Raw genomic sequence first — 16,649 nt, forward strand, 5'->3', positions numbered from 1 at the left:
TGGCACAATAAAAACAACTGAGCAAATAATTGCACCGAACATATTTTGGTATACTTTAATTGATTGTATTATAATAATTAAGAATAGGTATATTATCTAGAACTAAAAATATATTAAGTTAAATGTACAATCGATGTAATATTTATTACTGAAAACGTTATTTTTTAATTCATGATTTTTTTAGATTTAAAGTTTTATGATATTGCTTAAGCAGTGCAATGATAACGATTGCATGGATATGAGTTATACGAGAATGTTAGGACTCATTAATTATTAAAGATTATTTTACATTTGCATTTATGAATTGATATATGTTTATACAATGGAATTTAACGTTTCAAAACATAATACAAGTATAATAATTTCATAACCTATTTGAATTTAGAACAGATTGTGTAGCCTCTCACTTGCTCATCATAGGAGTTCTTTAAACATCTTAATTTTACAGAAAAAAAATATGTTTTAACAGCAAGTGAAAGACTATAATTATCATCATCATCGATCAATGGAATCACGTGACACTTGGCCTTATGTTAAAAAGCCAATGCGTATGAGACAGTGTGATGATACGTTCACACAAAGTTGTAACCTGTTGCGACTGGGAACATGGGAGGTATATCCCCCCTGTCATAATCCTTGACGATGAAAATAACCTCACCCTCGCATTCGTCTATGTCTCTGCAGATTTGTTCGTCGGGCTCGTATCTAGTGCCGGGTGGGCATACGCATGTGAAGCTGCCCATTGAGTTTCGGCACTGTCCACCAGTACAATACTGAAACACAATAATAAGAATAATGTAAGATTTTGTTTCACTCATTCCTTTATTGATATCAATTATGCTCATTACGAAATAACTTAGTAAGTATTATTTTTATATGAGTTTGCCAAAATACGTAATTGAACCACTCACCGACTGATGCATGTCACATTCGTCGATATCCCTACATATACCATCAGCATCGGGATGATATCCAGGGTCGCAGATACATTTGTATCCAGGTTCAAGATTTTCACACGTGCCGTGAGGACAGATGCCAGGAATCATGGTACACTCATTAATGTCGGCACCTCCGTTATCTTTACTGGCTCCCTCGGGGCAAAGGATCTCGTAATCCTTAGTGCCCTGTACGGGGCATGACTTACAAGATACACCCCAGCCCAGATGCAACCCTGAACAAAATGAAACATTAAAGATGATGTTACTCCTATTAAAGTTTTATTTATATATTCAAGAATTTTATTAACCTTTACTAGAACTACAGCAACACTGAGATCTGGTAACAGGCGTTGTTCCAGGTCCCGTACATTGTCCTTCTTCGTATTTTTCGTAACACAAATCTTGAACCTCATCTGGTTTAACATAAACACATATTAAAAACCGATGTCACTTCTTATAAATATTATACAATATAAATATTTTAAGCAATCTTAATTTTACCGAGACACGTTCGTCCATCATTGCTGAGTGTAAATCCAGGGAGACACTCGCATCGGAATGAACCCGGAGTGTTGTGACACCGACCGTTTCGGCAAACTTTAAGCTCGGAACACTCGTCTACGTCGACACAGGCACTGCGGTCTGGAGTGGGCCGATAACCCGCTTCACAGACACATTGGAAGGAGCCTTCGCCGTTAACGCATCGTCCACCCTGAAAATACCAACAATAAAAGCATTATTTTGTAATTGTGTTGAAAGATATACACATACACATTTTTTATTTCTTATTTTTTTTGTGTAATGATAATTTATTAGTACTTAATTATTATTATTTTTTTTATTATTATTTTTACTTTTTATTTTGTACCAAGTCTCATGTTGTCCCAAATAAAAGTGTTCTTTCTTTCTTTCTTTCTTACATATTAAAAACCGATGATGATACATAATTGAATAATAAATTTTAATTTTAATAAAAGTCTTTAATTTTTATTCTTTGGAAATTGATATAATGAACAAAACTATCTAAATGTAGCTTCACGGTAGATTTTGGTTTTGCAACTTTTTTACGACATATTATTTTTAAATTAGGAAATAAATAAGTCTTGTTAATATTGAAAGCTTTTACTTTAATTACCTGGCACAATGTCTTATCGATGCACTCGTCCACGTCGGCGCAGTAGCCTGCAGCGGAGCGCGAGAAGCCCGGCTCGCACACGCACTCATACCCGCCGGGCGTGTTGCGGCAGCGCCCGCGGCGACACACACGCGGGTTGTCCGCGCACTCATCCACGTCACGACACGCATGACCCGTCTCCGTTGATTCGTAGCCAGGGTTGCATGTGCACTCAAACCTGTACGTATTGGATAGAGTTATATTATTTTATGATATTTATTCAGCTGTTGCGATATTAATCATGATATCAGCTTTAAAGTTACTATGGAAGAAAATGCAACGCATAAATTCATTTATTTTATTAAGAATATTAAAAGTAGTACATCTACTTGTAAATGGAATAAGTTTTCCTTACCCTCCACCGATATTGGTGCAAACTCCATTTGTGCACATGCCGCCATTCGTCATTTCACATTCGTTTTTGTCGCTACATCTCAGTCCGTTCTCTACAGGGTCGAATCCAGGGGGACATCTACAAATATAAAAGTAAACTTACTATCGAGATTTTAAATCGATTAGTTGGCATTCGTTTCTTAACAATTTTTCAATAGTTCCTAATAATAGGACTGATTACTCTTAATACAAAGACTTGTAAAAAGCTACTGACCTGCATTCAAATCCACCAGGCTTGTTTATACACGTCCCACCCTTGCAATACTCGAGCGCACACTCGTCAATATCAATACACGTTGGGTTTCCATCTTGTTCTGCAGACTCAGCGCCATCCCAACACTGACATTGATATCTATAAAAACAGAGAATATATTAGAAACATTTTTTTTTTTTGAGTAAAAACGCTAAAATTATCATTTCGCTAAAATCTTTTATCTCTTACATAAAGAAAAAATAGGGTTGTGTAAAAAAACATATTAACATTAAAAAATCAACCAGTGATCTCCTCTTTGATTAATGTTCTAAATTCAAATAAATTTATTTGTTTAAATTCTGCATTGTATTAATTCTTACCCAATATCTTTATCGATACATGTTCCTAAACCACATATTCCATTTCGCAGCATACATTCGTTAATCTTGGCGATCGGTTGTGCGGTATCAATTCCTCCACCTGAGATTATCCCACTGGTGTCATTGCGTCGCCAGTCTGGTGGGATCAAACCACCACCACAAAGATGTGTCCATTCAGCTGAAATAGTAAAAGTAAGAAAATTACAAGGGCCTCTTTAATGGAGTTAAATGCAATTAAATTAATACTCCAATTTATGCTTCAATAATACTCACTAGATCCTCTCGGTGGGCAAGGTGTGCAGAGATCACCCCAAGCTCGACCCATGTTATATCCACAACAACAATCCCTATTTGAAAGAGGCATAGGTAGTCGGTCTGCACATTCGCCTGTCTCTCCTAAGTACGTGAAACAACTGCCAACTCGACCGTCTGTAATGGAATAAATAATTATAATAACACTGTAAAGTTTCGCGTATATTTACTAATATGTTTAAATATATTACCTATACAAAACTTCTTGTCGGGGCTGGGGATGAAGTGTGGGTTACAGAGACAATAATAATCGCCTTCTGTATTCACACATTTTCCATTCTGCAACCAAATGATCATATAAAATTATCAACTATATCAATTTTAATTACTATCTATCAAAGATATTGAGATGATTCCATAGACAAGAATTAATACTTTTATTAAATAGTTCAACATATTCCTGAAATATATTTTTGCATCAACTAACCGGACAGATGTCTGGATCTTCGCACTCGTCGATGTCTTCGCAGTTGTTTGTGACTCTATGCCTCCTCTGACCGGGGGGACACTCGCAAGAGAACGAACCGATCGAATTAATACATCGGCCCCCCTCACACAGACCTGGTACAGCTGCACATTCATCTATGTCCTGAAAAATAAATGTTATTTTAATTTTTTTTAAATCCAACCAATTTGTCTAAAAACTTTAACTGTGTAGTCACTATCCTCTGACCGGCGTATTTTCTTATTTATTTATTGTAACTAAATAAAAAATATACAGTCGAGATGGCCCAGTGGTTAGAACGCGTGCATCTTAACCGATGATTGCGGGTTCAAACCCAGGCAAGCACCGCTGATTCATGTGCTAAATTTGTCTTTATAATTCATCTCGTGCTCAGCGGTGAAAGAAAACATCGTGAGGAAACCTGCATGTGACAAATTTAATAGAAATTCTGTCACATGTGTATTCCACCAACCCGCATTGGAACAGCGTGGTGGAAAATGTTCCAAACCTTCTCCTCAAAGGGAGATGAGGCCTTTAGCCCAGCAGTGGGTATTTACAGGCTGTTGTTCTTGTTCTTGTTCAGGTATTATTGAAATTTCTTCCAAACCCAATGATATAATATATGTGTACGTTTACAATAAAATGACTCAAATAAATTTGAGTGCTGTTAAACAATTATTTGTAATATCTGAAAGTTTACTTTCTTAAGACATCTTAAGCTGACTGGTAAATATTTAAAACTGTGCTATGTTTTACCTGACACTCTTTAGTAGCTAAATTTCTCAAATGCCCTGTTGGACAGTCTAAGTCACCACAGCGCTCGCAAGGATGTCCCCAAGCCACACCGACCGTGGCACAACACAATTGTTTCGTGCAGACTACCCCTTCTAGCGCCCCAGTACACAGGGCGCCTCTTGTGTCCGTATAACAGGGTCCTTAAAATTATCATAAATGGAGATTGAGTTCAGCTCTTGCAGTTAAGAAAAAATGTGCTCTTAATAAATTTAAATCGGGAGATAATAAGGGAAAAAATCGTACATCTTGATTTGCATTATATGTGACTGTAAAATAAAAGATACTTACCCGTTCTACGATCGATTTCGCACCGAGTACCGGATAAACCATGGAAACACACACATCTATCTGGAGCTATACATCTCCCGCCGTGTAAGCAAGGCTCTTTACAAATTGCTGTAACCAAAAACAATGGTTAAACAAAGGAAAATCATATTAAGTAGTTGCATATATGTGAAAAATATATATTTTAACTTACGTTCTGTACAAAATTCTCCGCTCCAACCTGGTGCGCATGCGCAAGTGCCATTAGTGCAAGTACCGCCGTTCATACAGATCCGTCTGCACCCACCACGAGTACGAGCTGTTAAAAATATAAAATATAATAACATTTACGTTTAAACATATCAGTATATAGTAAACTGGGATATATGGAATCATGGGCGGATTATCCATTACACAGACCAAATATTTATTTAAAAATACCTATTTCTCTTATTTTAATAGCGTGACGGCGGATCTGTATCATGACCATGAGTAAAAATACGTTGAATTTTAAATAAAATCGAGTCGTGGCAACAATATTTTAGGAAGTGTAACCCTAAAAATTTTAATTTTTCAATAATTTATTTCTATTACAATTATAGTATTTATTTTTATAAACATTTATCGGTTTTATAACAAAACTTCGATTTTTGAACCGTAACCGTCGTTGTCTTTATTATCTGTCAATTTCGTGGAACGGCAACACTGCGTTTTCTGCGTCGTCATTCTATCGTTGTGCAGGCGCCGGTCGCATACCGACACTTGTGTGTTTTAAAACGATATATTCTTTTTTACTCGGGAGTATATTCAGCGAATATTCTGGAATATTGGAATTTCATATATTGTTTCTACATTTCGTATATTGGTTTTGCATTCGTTTCAGATTATACACGAATTATATACTTACGTAAACGGAGGGTTACCTACGTCGTCAAGCTATTATATTATATATATTTAAGAGGTTTAGGCTACTAAACCGTAAGTAAAACAATTTATATTTGCTTAATCGAGGCACATTAGTGGTTTTTAGAATGATATTTAATCATATTTTTCGTTAAATTCCAGTCGTCATAAAATACCGGCCACGTGCATTATTTGACAGGCGTTGCCGAATATCTATTTATTTAAACACTCCTGAGGTGAGTTCATGCATTAATTACCTTTGTTAATCAATATCCTACATGGCTCAGTAATTATTTCTATTAATTTCTTCATATTTTACTCAAAAACTGAACATAGACCTTGTCCATGTATTGGATGACCTAAGTCGAATCCTATAGTGTTTTGAATCGTTTAGAGGCACTATTTCGTTAAAATAAATATAGTTCTTGCTTTTCCGTTTTGTGTTATTGCAAATTAAGCAATAATTTGTACATTTTTGACACTTTAAATATCCAATTCAATAGCTTCAATCTTATGAGTTATTGATGAATTTTAATAACTCTTTATTGCTTGTACCTGTGTCTAAGGCATTCTTAGGACCTTCTTAGTGCTTATGCAAGATAGGTAATAAGTTGTTTTGTTCACAGGGAGTGTTTTTTTTTTATGTATTTAAATACATATATAATTTTAAATAAAGTATATTCTGAAGTACTACGGTGTTGCTGGACGGACTCAGCTGAGAATTGTTGCTGAGTTCGAGCATCTGCTTCGTCGGAGGAATTGCTGCATGTCCAGTGCTGCTACCGCTGCTTCTGCTGCTGCCGCTATTTTGGTTGCACGGCTTTTATTGATGCATTCCATTCGTGGGTTTGAGCTTGCTTTATCCGTTCTTAATTCAAAGATGCCAACTCATTAATATTAGCTTTAAATTGTTGATGTTCATGACCAGATACCGTCAACGACCTCACCCCCTGATGATTATTTTTTATGTAAATTAAAATCATTTTGTTTATCAGATTATTTTATAAAATATTTATTTTTCTCAATTAAATTTGCTTAACCAACAAAAGTTTTGTTTTGTCCCCGCGACAATTTGGCGCCCAACGTGGGGCTTTTGACGGTATTTTAGGCATTTTTGTGATCTTTTTGCTCCCAAAAATTTTGGTCATGAACTTAGAAATTTATTTTGAATTTTTTTCTAAAATTATTTGAGTTGGCTTTTATAACTTAATTGCATACAACACTCTTATTCTTTACATTCTTTCTTGAATAATATTGCTTTTGTTATAATATAGGATATTTATTTATTTTTGTATCTATGTTAATTTAAGTTAATTTTAAGTTAAGCTTATAAGTTTATTTTAAGTCTAACTGAACATTGTTCATAAGTGTTGAGGTTTCTGGTCATAATAATTTCATTTAAACATTTACTATATTACATTTAATCTTGCTTTTGGCTTATTGCCTTGTACATTGCATTTATATAATACTGCTTTACCATGGAAGATCGCCCCATTAATTTTAATTTATTACACAAGGACGAATTAGTTTATGAGATTGAAATACGTGGTGGTACTCCAGCTGATACGGTAGATGAATTGCGTTCACAAATTCGCAAGCTTTCTAAGGAAGTTCTAACTGACGAAATTATTGATTATGACGGTGATGTCCCTTCGGAGTTACAAATCATTTCTTTAAAATTAAAAGAATTGTTTAGTCTTACCACTTCAAAGTCGCCTTTACAACTTAAGACCTTGAATAGAATTAACGCTTTGGGTAATCATATTTATCATCGATTAGGTAGATTAACTCCAGTTAATGAGAAGGATGAGTTGGCAAAAATTGAATGTAGTTCTATGTTAAATAATATAACACGTAAATTTAACAAATTATACACCATTTTCAAAAGTAGCCAAGAAGTAGAAAATAAGTATTTTCCATCTGAAGAAGATCATGCAAAATATTTTGATTCTGAAAATGCAGGTATTCAAACTGAAAATACGATTACACCTCAAGTAAATGTTTCTTGCAGTCGTTCTGTAAACGTTAATTCATTTAATTTAAAATTTAATGGTAAGTCGTGTGTTGTTGCTTTTATACAACGCGTGGAGGAGTTATGTAAGGCTCGTGGTATATCTTTTGATCAACTTTTTAATTCAGCTGTTGATTTGTTTGAAGATAGTGGTTTGTCTTGGTTTAGAGGAATTTGTGGCACTGTTACTTCGTGGTCAGAGTTGAAAGACTTGCTACTGGAGGATTTTTTACCACCTGATTTTGATAGAAAAGTGTTGGATGAGATTCGTTCTAGGACTCAGGGAATTGATGAGGGGATTGTTGTATACCTTAGTATAATGCAAAATTATTTTTCACGATTAAGAAAGCCGCTCACTGAAGTAGAAAAATTAGAAATTGTCAAAAACAACATCAGACCTTTTTATACCAACCAATTATACTTTACTGAGATTAATAGTTGGACTGATTTGAAGAAGTACTGCCGTCGTTTAGAACATGCGAAAAACCGTGCAGATGCTTTTGCTGAACCGCCGCGTATGTCTGACAAAATGGTAGCTCCTGATCTAGCTTACAAGGGTTGCTCAAAATCTAAATCATGTGCTGCTTCTTCAGTGGCTAAAAAGTTTTGTGTTAGATGTCGTACGGAGGGACATGCTTTGTCTAATTGTAAATCTCCACCTAAGGTTGTTTGTTTTCGTTGCGGAGAAAAGGGGAAGACGATTAAGACCTGTCCCAAATGTAATTCTAACAATTTAAAAAACTTGTAAGGAAGGGCTGTCATCCTAATTTCGATGAAAGGGATTGGAAAGATTGGTGTAGTGTAGTAAAATTATTTTTCAATTCTTATCGAACTAAAGTGTCGGCAGTCCTTAATTCATTACCCAATGATTCTAGCGTTAGACCTTATCTTAAAGTTAAAATTTATGACTTATCTGTTTCTGGTTTGTTGGATTCAGGTTCTGAAATTTCTATAATAGGAGGCAGTGCGGTTGATTATTTTTCTGGTTTAGGTACTTTACATCCTTCAGATGATTTGCAGAGTATTGTTACGGCAAATGGTTCAAATTCAGATGTTGCCGGTTATATGTTTTTGCCCGTTACCGTTAACAATGTGACACGTATTGTTAAATTTTATGTGATACCCGAAGTATCATCTTCTTTAATATTTGGAATTAATTTTTGGAAAGTATTTAATATAGCGCCGGATGTATTAGCTTTGTTGGAGAAGGACTGTCTTGTTTCTTTTTGTGCTGCAAAGGATTTTGCTGTGTCTGCAGTTAATTGTTTACACCCGTTTGAGTCCTTGTCTGAAGAACAGAAGCATGAGGCCAATATGGTTTATAAAATGTTTGAAGATATTTCGTCGGAGAAGAAGGGTTTAGGTAGAACACATCTTATAACTCATAAGATTGATACAGGAGACGCTGCGCCCATCAAGCAACGATATTATATGATGTCACAGGAGAAGCTTGCCGAGTTGAATCGTCAATTAGATGAAATGCTAGCTATGGATGTGGTAGAAAGGAGTAACAGTCCTTGGAATAATCCAATTACAATGGCTCCTAAATCTGATGGAACATTACGCTTTTGTTTAGACAGTAGAAAGTTGAACGCAGTTTCTAAGCATGATGCATATCCTCTTCCTTATATAACATATATTTTAGATAATTTACGCGATTCTCGTTATCTTTCGTCTATTGATTTAAAATCGAGTTTCTGGCAGATTCCTCTAGATTTAGCCTCAAAAGAAAAAACGGCTTTTACTGTCCCGAATCGTGGATTGTTTCAATTTAAAGTTATGTGTTTTGGTTTAACTTCTGCTCCTGCTACTCAGCAAAGATTAATGGATCGTTTGTTTGGTCCAGAATTTCATGGTAAACTTTTCATTTATTTAGATGATATTATTGTTATTAGTCGGACGTTTGAGGAACACATCACTCTTTTAAAAAAGGTTTTTGATCGTTTAAAATCTGGTAATTTAACCATCAATTTAAAGAAGTGTTGTTTCTTTCGTAAGAAATTAAAGTATTTAGGTTATGTTGTTGACGAACAAGGTTTAAGAACTGATCCCGAGAAGATTAAGTCAATTATAGATTTTCCAACTCCTACTTGTCGTAAAGATGTTAAGAGATTTCTGGGAACGGCTTCGTATTATAGACGGTTTATAAGAAATTTTAGCAATATTGCAGGTCCACTTAATGCTTTAACATCCACTCGTAAGGATGCATTACCTTTTTCTTGGTCACTTAAAGCTGAAGAGTCATTTAATGCGTTAAAAAATGCTTTAACAACTGCACCTGTTTTAGCTTGTCCTAATTTTTCTCAACCTTTTATCGTTCATACGGATGCTTCTGAATTTGGTATAGGTGGCATGTTAACTCAAAATATTGACGGCGAAGAACATCCAATTGCATATTGTAGTCGGTCTTTAAATAGTCAAGAACGAAATTACTCAGCTACTGAACGTGAAGCTTTGGCAGTCGTTCATGTTGTGGAACATTTTAGACCTTATTTGGAAGGCAGTAAACCTTTTAAAATTATTACGGATCATGCTAGTTTAAAATGGTTTTTAAATTTGAAGAATCCTACTGGTCGTTTGGAGCGTTGGGGATGTCGTTTATCTCCATATAATTTTTCAATTGAGCACCGTCGTGGTTCTGAAAATATTGTACCAGATGCTTTATCACGTTCTGTTCCTGTTTCTAGTGTTACTTCTGTTTCCACGAATGATTCTTGGTATAATAATATTTTTATTCGTTGTAAGGAGCGTCCTCAGACTTGTCCAAATTTTCAAATTAATAATAATAAACTTTATCGTTACACTAAAGGTAAAACTTCTCTTAGTAGTGATTTTAATTGGAAGGAGGTAGTACCAAAAGAATTAAGAGAAGATGTCATTCGTTCTAACCATGATTCGACTTTAGCTGCTCATCCTGGCATAGAAAAGACTTATAAAAAAGTTAAACTTCGTTTTTATTGGCCTGGTATGTATCAGGACGTATCTGATTATGTGTCACGTTGTAGTATTTGTAAAGCTTATAAATATTCCAATCAAGCTACTCCGGGTTTGCTTGGTAGCCCTAAGGTTTGTTGTCGTCCTTTTCAGTGTATCAGCATGGATTTAGTTGGTCCACTGCCTATGTCTCGACAACAAAATACTTTTCTGTTTGTTGTGGTCTGTTGTTTTACTAAATATTGTTTACTTTTCCCCTTGAGGCGAGCTTCGGGCAAAGTTATAGCACAAAGGCTTGAAGATCATGTTTTCCTGGTTCATGGTATCCCCCAAACAGTTATTGCTGATAATGGTTCGCAGTTTGTAGGTAATGAATTACAATCGTTACTTAATAAATATAATATTCCGCAAATTCATTTAGGTCCTGTGTATTGTCCACAGTACAATACTGTTGAGCGTTATAACCGTACAGTTATGACTGCTGTTTCTTCTTTGGTTGGTTCTGATCATCGTACATGGGATGTCAATATACCGAAAATTCAATTTTCGATTAATACTTCAGTGAACGATGTTACTTCATTTACTCCATTTAAACAAGCTATTGTTGATGGTCAAGTTTATTCAGATTTTTCTGAACTAGACAGTTTGACGTTTGGTTCGCGTAACGATTATGTTGATAAGTTGTGTAGTTTGAAAGATGTTTTCGCTAATGTTAAAAATGAGTTGAAGAAAGCTCATGATAAAAACGTTAAATATTATAATAAGCGTCGTAGGGATATTAGTTTTAAGGTTGGTGATTTTGTTTGGAAGCGAACATACAAACAAAGTTCAGCTCCGAAATATTTTTCCGCTAAGCTAGCTCCTAAGTATGAACGATGTAAAGTTATTCGTAAATTATCTCCTTTAGTGTATGAGCTAGAAGATGATAAGGGAAAGTACCTTGGGAAGTGGCATATAAAAGATTTTAAGTGTGCTGATGTAGTTGAATAGTTGTTTCGTTTTTTTATTATTTTGAGTAGTTGATTTATAAAAATAGTCCGGGCCGCAGAGTTTTATTCAGAGTGTAACATCTGCCCTGACGATTGGTTTCTTAAGAATGGTTTGAATTGTCTTTAGGTTTCGTTACTATAAAATTAGTCCGGGCCGCAGAGTTTTATTCAGAGTGTAACATCTGCCCTGACGTTTGGCTTCTTTAGAATGGTTTGAATTGTCTTTAGGTTTCGTTAGTGTAAAATAGTCCGGGCCGCAGAGTTTTATTCAGAGTGTAACATCTGCCCTGACGATTGGTTTCTTAAGAATGGTTTGAATTGTCTTTAGGTTTCGTTAGTGTAAAATAGTCCGGGCCGCAGAGCTTAATTTGGTGTGTAACATCTGCCCTGACGATTGGCTTCTTTAGAATAGTTTGAATTGTCTTTAGGTTTCGTTAGTGTAAAATAGTCCGGGCCGCAGAGTTTTATTCAGAGTGTAACATCTGCCCTGACGTTTGGCTTCTTTAGAAAGGTTTGAATTGTCTTTAGGTTTCGTTAGTGTAAAATAGTCCGGGCCGCAGAGTTTTATTCAGAGTGTAACATCTGCCCTGACGTTTGGCTTCTTTAGAATGGTTTGCATTGTCTTTAGGTTTCGTAAGTGTAACATAGTCCGGGCCGCAGAGCTTAATTTGGTGTGTAACATCTGCCCTGACGTTTGGCTTCTTTAGAATGGTTTGAATTGTCTTTAGGTTTCGTTACTATAAAATAAATCCGGGTTGTAAAGATTATTTTAGTGTGTAAGATTTGCCCTGATGAATGGTTTCTTTGGAATGGTTTGAATTGTGTTTAGGTATTGTTACTTTGAATATAGTGCAGTAAGTTTTTCTTCGTTTAATTAGGTTATTCTGAATTAAGTGATTATGGTTCACTAGCAGTGAGTTATGGAACCATCAGTAGAACTGTTAGATTTATAAGTAAATTGCTGTAGTGTAGAAGACTAGCATATTTTAATTTGTTTTTTTTTAAATTTAGGTTGTATTTGCTGTAGTGTAATTTTTGCTTTTGAACTGTTTACATGTATAGACTTGTTCACAGTATCAAAGTGACATCATTGTTGTTTTGCTTATGACTGCAAACATGATTGTTGTTTTCAGTTCTTATTCTTATTCTTGTGCTTAGGCTAAGTTGAATTCACTTTGTTACACAGTTCATTAGCGAAGTTCGAATTTATATTTGTTTCAGTTGGTTGATGTTGAGGAATTATTAATTCCATGTTGATGTTCGTAGATGTTGTGGTTTTTTCTCTTTTTTTTCAGTTTACTCTGTGGTGATGATGCGGATGAGGGCATCCGACGAATTCCCTGCGTGAATTCTTTAACAGGGGAAGGGGGTACTGTAACCCTAAAAATTTTAATTTTTCAATAATTTATTTCTATTACAATTATAGTATTTATTTTTATAAACATTTATCGGTTTTATAACAAAACTTCGATTTTTGAACCGTAACCGTCGTTGTCTTTATTATCTGTCAATTTCGTGGAACGGCAACACTGCGTTTTCTGCGTCGTCATTCTATCGTTGTGCAGGCGCCGGTCGCATACCGACACTTGTGTGTTTTAAAACGATATATTCTTTTTTACTCGGGAGTATATTCAGCGAATATTCTGGAATATTGGAATTTCATATATTGTTTCTACATTTCGTATATTGGTTTTGCATTCGTTTCAGATTATACACGAATTATATACTTACGTAAACGGAGGGTTACCTACGTCGTCAAGCTATTATATTATATATATTTAAGAGGTTTAGGCTACTAAACCGTAAGTAAAACAATTTATATTTGCTTAATCGAGGCACATTAGTGGTTTTTAGAATGATATTTAATCATATTTTTCGTTAAATTCCAGTCGTCATAAAATACCGGCCACGTGCATTATTTGACAGGCGTTGCCGAATATCTATTTATTTAAACACTCCTGAGGTGAGTTCATGCATTAATTACCTTTGTTAATCAATATCCTACATGGCTCAGTAATTATTTCTATTAATTTCTTCATATTTTACTCAAAAACTGAACATAGACCTTGTCCATGTATTGGATGACCTAAGTCGAATCCTATAGTGTTTTGAATCGTTTAGAGGCACTATTTCGTTAAAATAAATATAGTTCTTGCTTTTCCGTTTTGTGTTATTGCAAATTAAGCAATAATTTGTACATTTTTGACACTTTAAATATCCAATTCAATAGCTTCAATCTTATGAGTTATTGATGAATTTTAATAACTCTTTATTGCTTGTACCTGTGTCTAAGGCATTCTTAGGACCTTCTTAGTGCTTATGCAAGATAGGTAATAAGTTGTTTTGTTCACAGGGAGTGTTTTTTTTTATGTATTTAAATACATATATAATTTTAAATAAAGTATATTCTGAAGTACTACGGTGTTGCTGGACGGACTCAGCTGAGAATTGTTGCTGAGTTCGAGCATCTGCTTCGTCGGAGGAATTGCTGCATGTCCAGTGCTGCTACCGCTGCTTCTGCTGCTGCCGCTATTTTGGTTGCACGGCTTTTATTGATGCATTCCATTCGTGGGTTTGAGCTTGCTTTATCCGTTCTTAATTCAAAGATGCCAACTCATTAATATTAGCTTTAAATTGTTGATGTTCATGACCAGATACCGTCAACGACCTCACCCCCTGATGATTATTTTTTATGTAAATTAAAATCATTTTGTTTATCAGATTATTTTATAAAATATTTATTTTTCTCAATTAAATTTGCTTAACCAACAAAAGTTTTGTTTTGTCCCCGCGACAGAAGCTGGAAAAGGGTAAAAGGGTCCCGAAACGTGTCCTGGCTCGTTTAATCCATCTGTATTTTTCTTAATTAACTACCATTAGTGTACCATGACTGTGATATCTGTGGTGTTTATAAAAGGCTAATTATCGTTAAGTTTTAATATTAATCTATCATTTTATAGATTATTATTATTATTGAACCTTTTAAAAGCAAACTTCAAATATTTTGTTTCACAAGCTACAGTTGTAGGTGAAGAACCAACCAGAGAAGGATGTTTTTGTTGTTATATTGAAGTGTAATAGACAATCCAAGTAAATTTAAGGTAAAGTTCATTCATTATAATTTAAACTCTGTCGTAATATTCTATTAAGTAATATGAAAAGTGATTATTAAATTATACTATAAGTCTCTTTGATTTAGATAAAGTAGTAAAATAAGCATGATATCGATGAACACAGACCAGGGTAAGGATAAAAGCCACCGCCGCCGCACGACGGCGCCTCCACTCCGCCTGGACATCGGCACATGTTTGGCGCCACGCATGAACCTGGCGAGCCACAGTCGGGCCGGCAAATAGCTAAAGAACACATAAAATAATTAATTACGTAATAAATTACATACCTAGTATGTATGTACAAAATATCTGGCTAATATATCGAATAATGAGGTTACGTAACTAATAAATTGATGAAAATATTTTTTGATTATAATTAAATTAATATATTTCAAAATAGATAAATAACAAATACTTACGAACTACACATAGCAATGAATTAGGCCTGGAGGTCCATCCGGGACAGCAATGCGTGCTGTTACGACTCCGGCACACGTGGGGTCTAAAACAAACATTTTAAACTTATAACATTCCTTATTATAAATAAATAACTGCCCGCTCCGATTTTGCAAGAGTACGAGAAGTCTTCAGAAGAAACTCACCAAAATTTCAACACACTTTGACGCACAGAGAACGAACATACAAACCATTATTTTTATGTAGTAAGAAAGAAGACGATAGTAAGTAACAAAACAACAGGCAATCATTATCATATTGTTTATACTTCATTCAGTAGCAGATAATAATTTAATTACTTGATAGGATTTTGTAAGCAAGCAATATAGTGACATAAGACGTTATGTTAATGACTATACAGATTTTTAGTTTGTTTATTGGCTAACTCAAAATCTACCGCTGCTATACTTTTGGACTATTGATGCAAAATTTTACAGGAGAGTATTAAAAATTTAATTTGCAATATTTTACGGTCTCTTTATATTTTCTTCAACTGTTTCCGTGGCAACATATATAAAATGTTACATAAGTAAAATATCTTGTAATTTTAAACGGCTACATACCTTTTGTATGAACAAAAACAATATTAAGCCTTATATTATAAATGCGAAATTAGCCCTGTCTGTTTCTTTTTTAAGTCAAGTTTAAGTAACCGAAGCGATTTAAATTAGATTTAACATTCCGGCTTAGGACAATGATGTAGGCATTTAAATATAGCATCTAGAAAAAAAAAAGTGGTGGAATGGAAATCAAAGGAAATGAAAAGAACCAGAACATCCCATTAAGGATGTCATATAATTACTGACAGACTGAGTAATTACTCGAACTTAGAACGATATGACACTAATTATATATAATCCTATAATTAAATTAAACCATAACCATCGCTACATCAAGCAAACTCTACAGTAAAGGATGTGTACATATGTAAACGACCATTTGGAAGACATTGAAATCCCATTATATTCATAATAAAACACGATAACACAGAACAATTTTCATCAACATATGTAGTAAATAACCTTGTAATAAAATCAGCTGTCTAAATTAAAGCATCATGATCAATTTGCTACGGTTTTTGAAGGCAATTCCGAATGTAGGTCAAATGGAATGACATATTAGGAAATGAATGCACATTGAATAAAGGATAATACAATTCCTTTGAGTTTTGCATATAATTTGAAACGAATATATATAGTAAATTTAATTAAAAATACAATAAAACATATCCGATCTAAGAATAGAATGAAACGTTAGTCGTGTACACCCTTTGAACCGAATATCGTAATAGTGTCGCTCGTATCATCAAAGGTTACAGCCGAATTGTATACTCCGTAAGATAACACTGC

At 34.5% G+C, this 16,649-nt stretch overlaps 1 protein-coding gene across 1 annotated transcript in view; it reads right to left on the reverse strand.

Annotated features, from left to right (window-relative positions):
* The window catches only part of LOC124534591 (fibrillin-1-like), a 52,026-nt gene that overhangs the window by 13,760 nt on the left and 21,617 nt on the right, over positions 1–16,649 (reverse strand). Inside the window, exons 3-18 of the mRNA XM_047110511.1 lie at positions 15,264–15,346; positions 14,971–15,087; positions 5,109–5,213; positions 4,919–5,026; positions 4,592–4,770; positions 3,818–3,979; positions 3,582–3,669; positions 3,352–3,507; positions 3,079–3,256; positions 2,720–2,857; positions 2,468–2,584; positions 2,074–2,290; positions 1,440–1,650; positions 1,247–1,351; positions 912–1,171; positions 590–773 (exon numbers count right to left, since the gene is read on the reverse strand). Coding sequence (XP_046966467.1) covers positions 590–773; positions 912–1,171; positions 1,247–1,351; positions 1,440–1,650; positions 2,074–2,290; positions 2,468–2,584; positions 2,720–2,857; positions 3,079–3,256; positions 3,352–3,507; positions 3,582–3,669; positions 3,818–3,979; positions 4,592–4,770; positions 4,919–5,026; positions 5,109–5,213; positions 14,971–15,087; positions 15,264–15,346 — 2,408 coding nt within the window. The remainder of the gene's footprint in view (positions 1–589; positions 774–911; positions 1,172–1,246; positions 1,352–1,439; positions 1,651–2,073; positions 2,291–2,467; positions 2,585–2,719; positions 2,858–3,078; positions 3,257–3,351; positions 3,508–3,581; positions 3,670–3,817; positions 3,980–4,591; positions 4,771–4,918; positions 5,027–5,108; positions 5,214–14,970; positions 15,088–15,263; positions 15,347–16,649) is intronic.

This window comes from Vanessa cardui, chromosome 13, assembly GCF_905220365.1.
Source record: "Vanessa cardui chromosome 13, ilVanCard2.1, whole genome shotgun sequence".
Taxonomy (NCBI): domain Eukaryota; kingdom Metazoa; phylum Arthropoda; class Insecta; order Lepidoptera; family Nymphalidae; genus Vanessa; species Vanessa cardui.